The sequence below is a fragment of the Castor canadensis genome, chromosome 9, assembly GCF_047511655.1.
Source record: "Castor canadensis chromosome 9, mCasCan1.hap1v2, whole genome shotgun sequence".
NCBI classification, from domain to species: Eukaryota; Metazoa; Chordata; class Mammalia; order Rodentia; family Castoridae; genus Castor; species Castor canadensis.
This window is the reverse complement of record NC_133394.1, coordinates 14665254-14677380: the sequence shown is the minus strand read 5'-3', so window position 1 is coordinate 14677380 and position 12127 is coordinate 14665254. Positions and strand designations below refer to the sequence as shown.

Here is a 12127-nt window from a genome sequence, read left to right as displayed (position 1 = left end):
AACATATTCAAAAGGAAATTAGTATTTCCCCCCAAACCTCCTGTTCTTCCCTTTTTATTTCTTTATTTTAAATGGAGCTATCCCCAGAGTTACTAAACTGAAGTCCTTCACATCATTATTTTTTAAATATCTTGATGTCTTGATCCCACTCCTGTAATATTTATTCTGCTCCCAAAGCCACTTCCCTAACTCAGGCTCTTGCTGCCTCTTTTCTCTCTAACCTATTGCATTGTGTATCTTACTAATAACTCCATTTCTGGGCCCAACCTTTCTTTTGCATTTTATTCTGTCTCCAGTGACTCAAAATTCTGACACTGACTCTCTTCAATGGGTAGCCCAGGCCTGTAGAATGAAGTTCATTTTTAAGTGCAAGGTCTTACTCCAGAGACACCTGCACACCCATGTTTATTGCGGCACTATTCACAATAGCCAAGTTATGGAAACAGCCAAGATGCCCCACCACTGACGAATGGATTAAGAAAATGTGGTATCTATACACAATGGAATTTTATGCAGCCATGAAGAAGAACGAAATCTTATCATTCGCTGGTAAATAGATGGAATTGGAGAACATCATTCTGAGTGAGGTTAGCCTGGCTCAAAAAACCAAAAATCGTATGTTCTCCCTCATATGTGGACATTAGATCAAGGGCAAACACAACAAGGGGTTTGGACTATGAGCACATGATAAAAGCGAGAGCGCACAAGGGAGGGGTGAGGATAGGTAAGACACCTAAAAACTTAGCTAGCATTTGTTGCCCTTAACGCAGAGAAACTAAAGCAGATACCTTAAAAGCAACTGAGGCCAATAGGAGAAGGGGACCAGGAACTAGAGAAAAGGTGAGATCAAAAAGAATTAACCTAGAAGGTAACACCCACGCACAGGAAATCAATGTGAGTCAATGCCCTGTATATCTCAACCAGCAAAAACCCTTGTTCCTTCCTATTATTGCTTATACTCTCTCTACAACAAAATTAGAAATAAGGGCAAAATAGTTTCTGCTGGGTATTGGGGGGGGAGAGGGAGGGGGTGGAGTGGGTGGTAAGGGAGGGGGTGGGGGCAGGGGGAGAAATGAACCAAGCCTTGTATGCACATATGAATAATAAAAGAAAAATGAAAAAAAATACAAAGAACTGTCATTTAAAAATAAAAAAAAAAAAATAAGTGCAAGGTCGTCAGGTCCACTTAGCTATCTCATGAGTCACCACAGACACTCAACTGCCTGAGCTTTAGGTTGAAGTAAACTCTTGGCTGTTTCCTGGAAGAACTTCATACTTTCTCATTTCTGTGCCTTGCCTAAGCCATCCCCATATCCAGCTTGGTCTCCATATCTTTGTTCATTTTTCCTATTCTTAAAGCCTAACTTGACATCAATGCCAGTATTATTCATTTCACTTGATATTACTAAGAAAGTTACCACAGTGAATGCCACAAATAAGAGGCAATTCCAATCCTGCACGAGGATACAGACTGAATATGTGTCTTCTGAGTGGTATAGTAAACCAAGCTGTGGCCCACTCAAAGCAGAAGAAAGCATTCCCAAAGGGAGTGGTGGAGCCAACTTCACAGGAGAGATGCAGTTTGACATGAGTCAAAAAAAAAAAAAACAGCTAATTGCTTAGTAAACAGTGATGCAGAGACGGTCTCTTGTGGGAGAAGCAATTATACACACATGGACGTGCACACAAGCAGACCTGGTGGGACAACAGGAGAAGAGGAGGATTAAAAGTCATACAAGGCGTGGGAAAGGTAGGCTTAGGCCTCTTTCAGGGCCCTGAACTGCTGGTGAAGGCAGTGAGTTCCCACAAGGTGACAGAGCCTCGGCTTCTGTGAGGCTTGGAATAGTGTCAGGGCCCTGGGTGGGGGATGCAGGCTGGCATGAGCACTTGGGTCTTACAGCTCTTGATATAGCACTGGAATGATTGTACACAGTCAATAAAAACATATTGATTGATGTAATTTGAAGCATTTTCCCAAGCTTGAGTTGTGATTTATGAAGTGAGAATAAAGCCTGGAGCCATTAAGTCACAGAGAAAATGTGACTTAATTGGGTAAGTCTGAGAGTTAAAGCTATTTGAAAGTTCTTTTTGTGAATGGCTTATTATTGTCTCCTTAGAAAAGACATTTGCTGCTCATTGACTGTGTGTTTGCTGGGCCTTGTGGCAGAAGCCAGTCATCCTATCGATTATGTGGGATGCAGATATCCTGTTAGTGACTGAAAAAGTCCTTCAAAAGATAGAACACCAAGCAGCCACTATTGCTGAAGGGGAAAGGGGGCAAGAGGATTTGGGGACAAGTTGAATTAAAATTAACAATTTACAGCTTGTGATAGACTGGTCTTTCAGGGGATCTTGGTTTTGAGGTCCTCCTTTTCTGCTTTATTCTGCCAGCCCTAAAATTCTGTCATGCTTTGAAACGTTCAGATAGATGTGTGCATTCTTTGCTAAACAATAGAATATGGACCAGCTGTAACTGTGTTCCAGGATAACGATTGTGTAGCTCTGAAATATTAAAAATTGGGGGGTTTTCAAAGGGAGAAAAGTTAGAAGATGGATTTCATGTTCTGTTTCGTGCTGAGAGAGCCCATGAATCTAAGAATTGTATTGGAGGAGTGAAAGACACCTACTGCATGCCAGGCCCTGTCCTAGGGATTGTATTCTGTGTAAATCTGACAGCAAGATTATGATCTTATGCGTTTTTACTGCTGTTTTGAAGGTGAGGATGCATCCTTTGAATAGCTTATTTTAGTAACTTGCCTAAAATCCGGTTTCATTCATTTTATAACTCACCCAAAGTCATATGGCAAATAGCACATCTAGAATTGAAATCCATTTCACTTCTGCCCATTTCCACTACTCTCAACTATTTTAATTACTTTTTAAATTTATAATAGTTGTTTTAGCTGGAGAATTTGTGAGAGTATTTAGCTGCATTCTTCACATTCACACATACACACAAAAACATTAGTCAAAGACACCAAGAGTTTGGTTCTGGGGTTTGAACCCCAGGCTTTGTGCTTCTAGGCAGGCTCTGTGGCTTTCCCCCAGATCCTAAGAGTTTGCACTAGGACCCACTGGTTTGTACTCTGCTGAGTTCCATTTTCTTTTCCTACTTCTGGTTCTTTCCTATGTGAAATTGAACTGTGTGTGTGTGTGTGTGTGTGTGTGTGTCTACATGCATGTTCATTTTTTCCTTACCAGTTCAATAAATCTAAAACCAGTCTGGCTACCAAGAAACAAAAATCTTAGTATTGAATGCCAGTGAGCATTTAAAATAGTTTTGAGAGCTATTATTCTGTGTTCTCATTTGTATGTCTATAGAATAGGGTGAGGGTTCAAAAGTCCAATGCTGGAAACAGACTTTGGGGTCCAGTCCTATTTAATAGCTTTGTAACTTTTGTCAGTTTCCTCATGTAAAAAGTGGAGACAGCCTATCTCACAGGAACATTTGCAGAATTGATAGGTACACATATAAGCCCTCAGCATTATTCCTAGCATTTAGTAAGTGCTCAATAAATGTTAGTTGCTATGGAATATTTAGTATATCAAGATAGTTTCTATTACATGAAAAACTGGTGATCAGTGGAAGAGAAGGAAGTAGCTACTCTAACTTACGCAGTATATGTTGCTTTTCTCTGCCACAATTGCTAGGAAATGAGAGTGGATTCATCAAACCAAGAGCTATTCACAGTGACCTAAGATTCTGCAACTTGAGGAAATTTAGGGTTTTAAGAAAAAGTTGAAAAAGCTTAGAAAGAGAAAGAAATAATTGAGAATCTTTTAAAAATATATGAAAGACAATTTGGTAAGCTGATAACTACAGTAGCAGAAACCTAGCATCACTAGAGTGTAGGCTCATGCCTACACTAGCTACTCAGCAGGCAGAGATCAGGAGGATTGTGGTCCGAAGCCAGCCCAGGCAAATAGTTCAAGAGACCCTCTCTAGAAAAAACCCTTCAAAAAAAAGGGGCTGATGGAGTGGCTCAAGATGTAGGTTCAAACCCTATTACCACATGGGGGAAAAAACCTTTAAGAAAGGAAAAGGAAGAAAACAAATATTAAGTAATCATATCCCTGCTTTAATCCTTATCAGCACCTTTCAGGCTAGCAGTGTCAGTCCTCAGCCCTGAGAGGAGGAGGATGGGCTGCAGGAAGGAAAGGCAAGAAAGGGAGGGAGGGAAGGCTGGAGGGAAGGAGGAGGAAGGAATACAGACTTTATTACTAGTGTCAAGTTTCCTTACCATTTGGAGATGAGGCAGCCCAGCCTGGGAACTCTGGGTAACTTGTTCAGTGCCACACAGCTAATGATGGACAATGTCTTCTTCAAAAAATAATGACAAAACACCAATACAGAGGTTAACAAAGGAAAGTGTCTCACATGGAAGTTCCTCCTCTGAAAACAGTGAGTTTTGACAGAACTCTCTCTAAGGACCTTTTCTGCTCCATGTTCTGTGCTTCTACTAGCAAAACTTGACATGTTTTCCTCTGTGGGTACCCAAAGAAAGGCAAAGTAAATATTACGTGAAAAACACTGATTGAAAGCTTTGTAAAAGAGAATAAAAAGACCAGTTGGGAAGAAAAGGAAATAAACATCTCAGGGGAAGCCAAAGTGATCAAAAGAATTATAAAAAACAGGATAAAAAGAAAAATCAATATTAAAAAGAGATAAGGTAGAGTTAGAAAATAAATAGTAACGTTATTCCTTTCAAGAATGTGAGCAGACACAATACAGTGCCCATTACAGAAATAATTGTAGTCATCACTGCTGGGCACTTTGCCTGTGTGCATTGTCACGACCTTGTGCCACAAAGCCACTCTTGATAGAATATAGCCAAGCATGGATTACTGACCAAGATAGCTACTTTTGTAGTATTTTTTGCTGTTTTGCTTTTTTTTTTAATGTGCTTTCTTTCTGAGAAGGCAAACTGTTCTCCAGAATTTGAGGTGGGCTACTTCCTAGTCATGTGACTTTAGGGAGGCGGTGCTTCAAGTTCCCTTTTTAGGAAGAGTAGGTCAATAATGCCATTGATCTGGAGGAGGATGACACACTGAAAGTGAATATTTAGCAAAGGACTGCTGAGGTCTCTGTGGTGGTGAAGGTTGGGCCCTGTGCATGCCTCCTCTGGGAGCCTTCTCTGGGATCCATGCTGCAGAGACACTGTCATTGCAGAGCTAATGTTCAGATCAGCCCTACTGAGGAAGAATATGGTTTGGAAGCACTTTTAGGCCCTCAAGTCCTTCTTCTCCCTTGCCCCCAATGCAGTTTGTGCCAGAGAACTACAGAGCAATGTGCAGTTTGAAACAGGACAGCGAGCATCCCCTGCAAGTGTCCCATTTAGCCACATTGGAAGCACTGCACTAGCGAGTGGTAACCAGCACCAGGTCCAATCAGAGCCTCCTTGACCAGAGAGACTTTGACACGCTGGAACATGCTGCAATCGGAACAAGAGCAAATATCGAGCAGAACAGAGATGGCTAAAGGAGAAGCATGCTGCCAAACTGCCCGAGAAGGAAACTAAGCTGCATAAACCCAGATGCAACAATGACTGCCTCTAAATAAGGACTGCAAAAGACTACAGAGGACTTTGGAGTGTCACTAACACCACATGCACTTCTGGGGACATCCCCAACCCAGGCCACAGACTGGGATGCATGTCTTGTAGTCAGGGTGGCCTTTTCTTCCTGCATGGAAGTTCTTACTCGTTGTGAGCTGACTGTATGCCACAGTCCCCAATGTGCCTTCTGTCCCAGGCCTCAGCATCACCTCTCTCCCTATGGATGAGTGACATGTCTTTCTCTCTTCATATAATAATTATGACAATAAAAATATTGACCAGCATGTATTACCACTTATCATGTACCAGATTCTTAACAAATGTCAGCATTTACCTTCACAGCGGCTCCAAGAGGCATGTAGTATTATCTTCATTTTACATATAAGCAAAAGGATGGTCTGGATTTAAAATCAGGTGTGTTTGTCCTCTAAGCCTGTGCTTATAAGCTGCTGGGAGGAAATACTGTGTAGAGCTTAGCAGTTGAAAAGTTCCATTCATCCAAACTCCATGGGTCTTATCACCATCTCCTGCCCTTCTGCGGACACTTCTAGCTCCCTGCTTCCTGCCAGCCTCACCGTCTTCTGTCTTATTTTGTGCTGTGGAATTACTTTTCCTTAGAACAGGTCTGATCACATCACTCTAGTGCCCCAGGTCCTTCGGTGGCTCCCCTAATCCTACCAAGTCCACACTCCTGGCCCCAAGCCAGCATCCCTACACACAAGGCAGCCTGAAGAATCTGCTCTTCGCCAACTGTCCATACTGTGCGCCCACTCTACAGTTTCACCATCCCAACCTCCTGGAAGGTTCTCTGTGCTCTAGCATGATGTCCTACTCCCTTGTCAAGCTAGAGGTAATCCTTTCAATAGCAAATCTCTCTCTCTCTCTCTCTCTCTCTCTCTCCTCCTCTCCTTCTTTCCCCTCTTCCTCTCTCTCCCCTTCCCAGTATTGTTCTGTATTCCTTTCATCTCTTGCCTCATGGCATTTGCAGAACTTACAGAGCACCTTCTCCATTAGGCTGACCATGAGGAATAAAGGAATGTGAAATATGTAAATATGTCCATCCTACGGTGCAATGTTTACAAAACAAGAACAGTGTCATAATACAACCATGAGAGTCAAATGTGGAATAGTGAGGTATATTCAGGTGTTATGTATATGTGGGGAATTCTCAACTGAGGTGAGACACCAAAAATTCAATTGATATGAAAAAGCTAGGGGGCTAGAGGTGTGACTCATGTGGTAAAAGTGCCTGGCTTGACATCATAAAAGTTATGGGTTCAAATCCCAGTACTACAAAAAAAGCGGGGGGCGGGGGGGGGAAGGGCTGGAAGAAAGGTAGATTCATAAGCAGGAACATGCATGGGATTTCAGGGGAGAAGGACCACAGGCATTTCAATATTCTCTGAACACCTGCACATGGACTGCTGAGGAAGACAAGGAAAACAGGATGTGGCATCTATATATGGACTTTCCTAAAAAGAGATTATAATTTTTCTCCCAGTAAATGTTTTGCATGGGGATGAGGTTACTAAGGCAAATGTGGACTCTCTTTCATTAGCTATCCTTAAAAATCAAGTGGGTTGTTCTATCTGTATAGCCTGGGTCTGCAGCATTTTTCAGTGAAAAAATGTCAGAGTTCAGGGCAGGGAATGAATAGATTCACTGTAACATCAAATCCTAATTCTATAGGGAAGAGTAGTTTCTGAAATATCAGGGTGAAGTAATCATAATTACATTTCTTATCTGTTTGACTCATGATTCCCTAAACCTTTGTAATCCGGCATAGAAAATTTGATTATGATATCTGTCCCTCCATACATTTAATCAGTTCTGATGAAGTGAGATTTTTTTTAATGCTTCACCTAGGAGTAGAACAAGGAACGGGAGCAGCCAGTAACGGGAGCTAGTAAGCTTTGTCACTTACTAGCAAGGGGCCCTAAAAAAGTCACATGATTTCTGTGTGTCTCAGTTCTCCTGTCTGTAAGTAGGGGTACCTTTCCAGGTTATTGTCTTTATATGCGTATAAAGACCTTTGAGAAGTGCCTGATATCCCTAATAACTGCCCAAAAAAAATACAGTTCATTCTCTAAAACATGATGGCACCATATGTGTGCTGAAAAGAGGATGCATTCTCCCTGAGAAGCATTTTTGAAGATGCAGTAATCCTTTCAAGCTGCTAGGTGTTGAGAGTGACCTGGAGACAAGTCAAAAATAAGTCCTCACTGCATTATTTTCACAAAGTCATGCACCATGATCTTGTTACACATGTGATCTCAGGAGACCCCCACCAAACTTCTTTTAAAAAAAAAAAAACTCTTCTCCTTTCCATGAATAAATGACACAGAAAGTGATTCTCTAACAGTAAAGTTGGGTTCTTCTAGGTGCTATGGTCTAGAATAACTTCTGTCACTGGGGTTGATCAAGGGATGTTAACATGAAGATAGGTACTACATTTGACTTAGGGTGTGCTAAATAAACTTTTATGTAAGTATTTATCCAAAAAAATACTCTTTTTTTTTTTGTCCCTAGGAATAACTCGGGCTTCACACCAGCAGACACAGTAGCTATCATGTTCTGTTCTACACACAAGTCTCTCACATTGGGTAAGTGACTCACAAGTTAACTGCTTATGACCCTCATCGAGTTATGTCTTATAACTGTGAGGCACATGGAACTCTTCAAGTTAAATGGAATGGGGTCTTGTCCACTCTGTTAGACAGAAAACAAAAGCTAAGTGAGGGTGGGTCATTGCTTTGAAATACTGTTTATTTCATCAAACCAGTTTCTAAGGGCCAAAATTCAATAGCGTCAGATTTAGCTTAACTTGAAATCGTGTTTTTCAGTTCTCATAAAAGATGATCAATGCAGAATGCTAACATTCTGCTGGGGTGGGGTGGGGATGGGAGTAGAGAAACCATTTCTGAAAAAGGAATTGGCAAAACTTTGCTTACCGGGCTCTGGAGTTGCCCTTAGAAAATATTAAATTCTTTTCTGGGAGCTAAAAGCAAGAGGAGATAATTTTACGCTTCCCTAATTTGATATCAACATTAGTTTGAGGTTCACTTTTGAATGTTACATTGTTTTCTTTAAAGAAACACAATCCATTGAAAAGAAGTGCTATTTTCTACTTAACTTTATCCAATTTAGTGTCATCCCAATAACCTCCTAGATGTCATTAAAAGTCATTAAGTAATCAGAAACTTTATTGAAATCATTCATAAACTTCTTGGGGAGAGGAGGGATGCTGTAGCAAAAACTCATTAAAAATTCATCATTGTTTTGACATGTCACTCACTTAAGAGAATGAAGAATAATGACATTGCTCTAAGTTTTCATATGTAAAGAGATGCCATCTGTAAACTAAAAAGCAAAGAAATTTCATGATGTTTTTGTTGATCCTAAACATAATTGTCCAATAGAGTATTTGCCAGTCTTACCAAGTTTTGAAAATGATATAAAAATAGGACAAACTCTTCAAGGAGCAGTTGTTGTCTAGAACTAAAGCTTATTTGAAAAAATATATAAATATATATATGTGTGTGTATATACATACATACACACACTATCCATGGATTGCAGTATATTTCATTGGTTTTGTTCATAACTATCACCAAACTGAAGTTGAAAGAGCTTTACTGAAATTGAAAGAGCTTGGGAGCCATATTCCAATCTTGATTTTTAGTTAACTTCCCTGAACCTTAGCTTTTTTATTTGTGAAATATGCAAATAGTACTTACTTTGTAAGATCATTGTAAAAACTGAAGACAATTTGTTAAACACAGCACTTGATGGATAATAGGTATGCAGTGGATGAGATCCCCTCTTTGCCTGGCACACAAGGTCCTCTATTAATTGTTATTAATTAATATTATTCATTATTAACCCTGTTTCTGGGGTTCCAGTTGCCTGACCCTTATAGATTTTCATGTAACAAGTATGCTTTAGTTGTTGGCTTTAAAGATATCATCTCACACCCCATCCCACTGTGTATTATTATGGAGGCTCTATCTAGTAGGTTTTCGGAGGCTGGAGTCAGGTACACCCATGTCCTTAGAGCACACCGTGAACTGTGGCTGCCCCAAATGCATTGCTGCATTTCTGCAGTGGGCTGTTAAACCTGACCCCCTCCTAGGGATTTGCTTTTGATAGGAAAACCAGAGCAGGGGATTTCTATTTCTCCATGATGTTCTTCTGTGCTGCAGCTTGCTGCCTTGAAGCATAAGAATCATACGCAGAAGCATACTTCAGTGTGATCAGTATTCTCTTTTTTATAAGAAAAATTCCTATCCTTTCAAACCTTTTATTCTTTTCATTTTTCTTAATCCCAAAGTCACATTTTTTTTTCTTAGTGATACTGAGGTTTGAACTCAGGGCCTTGCATTTGCCAGGCAGGTGTTCTATTACTTGAGCCACCCCAGCCCTCTTTTGCTCTTTATGCTTTCTGAAAGCTGATCGGGCAGATGTTTTGCTAAGGAGGGTTGGACTGACTTGGATTTTTTTAATGACTGATTTTGTAGTGTTTTCCCAAGAGGGTTGGGCTGACTTGGATTTTTTTAATGTCTACTTTTGTAGTGTTTTCCAAGAAATAGACACTTAAATCTTCCAATCTGACCCTGCAGTAAGACATTAGTATGGTATCTAGTAACCATGAAGTAGTGTAAATCCTTAGCTACTTCTAGAACATGACAGTCTTAACTCTCTTGGAACTATAAGACCTGAATACATGACCCTGCCTCAATTCCCTTGGCTCTGAGATTAGGGAATTTTGTTTCCATCTCAAACATTCTGCAATCCTTTGATCAAACCCAGCTTCCTTCCCTTCATCTCCTGGAAGTGTTTATGAAAACAGCCTTTTTACTGCTTCCCTTATTTCAAAGAGCTCATCCTTCTTCATAGACCAGGGATACTTCCATGTGATCACCACAATGGGCTTGGTAAGCACTATAAACCTACTATGTGCATTTTCACATGAAGTCACTGATGCAGAGGATGTGTGGTGCTGATTGGTTATCTGATGGAAATTCTCATCTACTGAAACAGGAAGAACATTGAGGGTGAAACCTTTGTATCCCAGAAAGTAGGGGGAATTTTCAGGTAATATCACTAGCATAACATTTTCTCTCTTCTCATACAAAGAAGAAATACAGCAGATTACAATGTGGCCATTTGGTACTTCAGCAATATATCTTTCCCTTTTGCAATTGCTGCAATAATATTTCTTCTAGTGATTTTTACCCCACTGCACGCACACATCTCAAATAAAATACATTAAGTGAAACTTACAAAATACCACTTATTATTTCATCTAGTGTTTGTATTTAAGAATAAATCATTGTAGGCCAGTGGTACCCTTGTAACATTAGTTGAAAACTTGCTGAGAAGCTTCCTGAATGTTCTCTTATATATATATATATATATATATATATATATATTCAGTTTATTTTATTGTTCTTACTTTTGCCCTGTCTCAGTCTCTTCCCTGTACTTACTTCTACACACATGCTGAATTTGATTCATTGCTTTTATTAGAGCATTTGCCATTGATTGATTAGTTCTTCGTATTAGTACTTTTTCTATTGATTGATTGCAGATGAAGTGACTATTTGACCTTTAATTATGAGCCGTCCTATTGAAAATGACATTGAGCTATGGCTTCACATAATCCATCTGGAAAGCCTGATGTGACGCCATTCCCTGGAGTTCGTTCAGAAAGAAAGAGGAGGCCTGGAGGAAGTGCAGCACTATCACTGTGCTTCTCCTAAAACAATACTACAGGGCTTGTTTGCTAACCTCTTGTGGTTTCGGCTCCAGGTTGGAGACAGTTTCATATATTGTCAAGACAGCATCACTTGCTGAGGGTTGCTACAAAAGCTGCAGGCACTCCCAAATTATTCTCTAGTCTGATGGTGGTATTTGTGTAATAATGAGAAGATATTCTACTTAGCAGAAATTGAAGATCAGCTTATACCCTAGCTAAGAATGGTTCGGTGCACAGTCAATAGATTTCATCAAGAACGAAATTAGATCTAAGCTATCCCCTGGAATTGGTGTTTTGGTTTTTGTTTTGTTTTGTTTTTATCTTTTTCTCTTGAGCATTCAAATCACTTTGTTTTTCTAGAGTTTCAATGTATGTAGAAAACTTTCTAGTGAGAAAGGGAATGTTTCAGGAGGTTTGGAGTCCTTAAGTCAGACATACATTTACATTAGTTTTTAATGTGTTTTAAGTGGTATACATCTCAGAGCATGGCAACTATTGGCAGTAGAAAATGATGTTCCCCATTTTTCCTTCTTTGCAAAAGCATTTCTGAATTGAATGCATCCTGTTTGCATTTTAAATAGAGTGTGATGATCATTGCTTACTTTAATGCAGTATGTGTCTTGACATGCTTGTGGACAAAGGGAAATCAAGGCAGCTCTCCTCACGTTGTTTATGCTTCATTGTGGCCTGTGGTCACATTATTCAGCTGAACTGTGACGAGACACTAAAAGCTAAAAGAGTATAGCTTTTGGGTAGACATAGGATGCAGAGAAGAGTGTAAAGAACACAAATCTGATCTAGTCTGGATTCATGT

At 40.0% G+C, this 12127-nt stretch overlaps 1 protein-coding gene across 5 annotated transcripts in view; it reads left to right on the top strand.

Annotated features, from left to right (window-relative positions):
• Positions 1 to 12127, top strand: part of Slc10a7 (solute carrier family 10 member 7) — a 241641-nt gene that overhangs the window by 189065 nt on the left and 40449 nt on the right. For 4 of the 5 annotated variants that reach the window (XM_074041244.1, XM_074041243.1, XM_074041242.1 and 1 more), the window contains one exon: positions 8085 to 8158. In XM_074041244.1, the coding sequence (XP_073897345.1) occupies positions 8085 to 8158 (74 nt within the window). Of the gene's footprint in view, positions 1 to 5263; positions 6806 to 8084; positions 8159 to 12127 lie in introns of those variants that run through there. The other variant, XM_074041245.1, reaches the window with a different exon arrangement.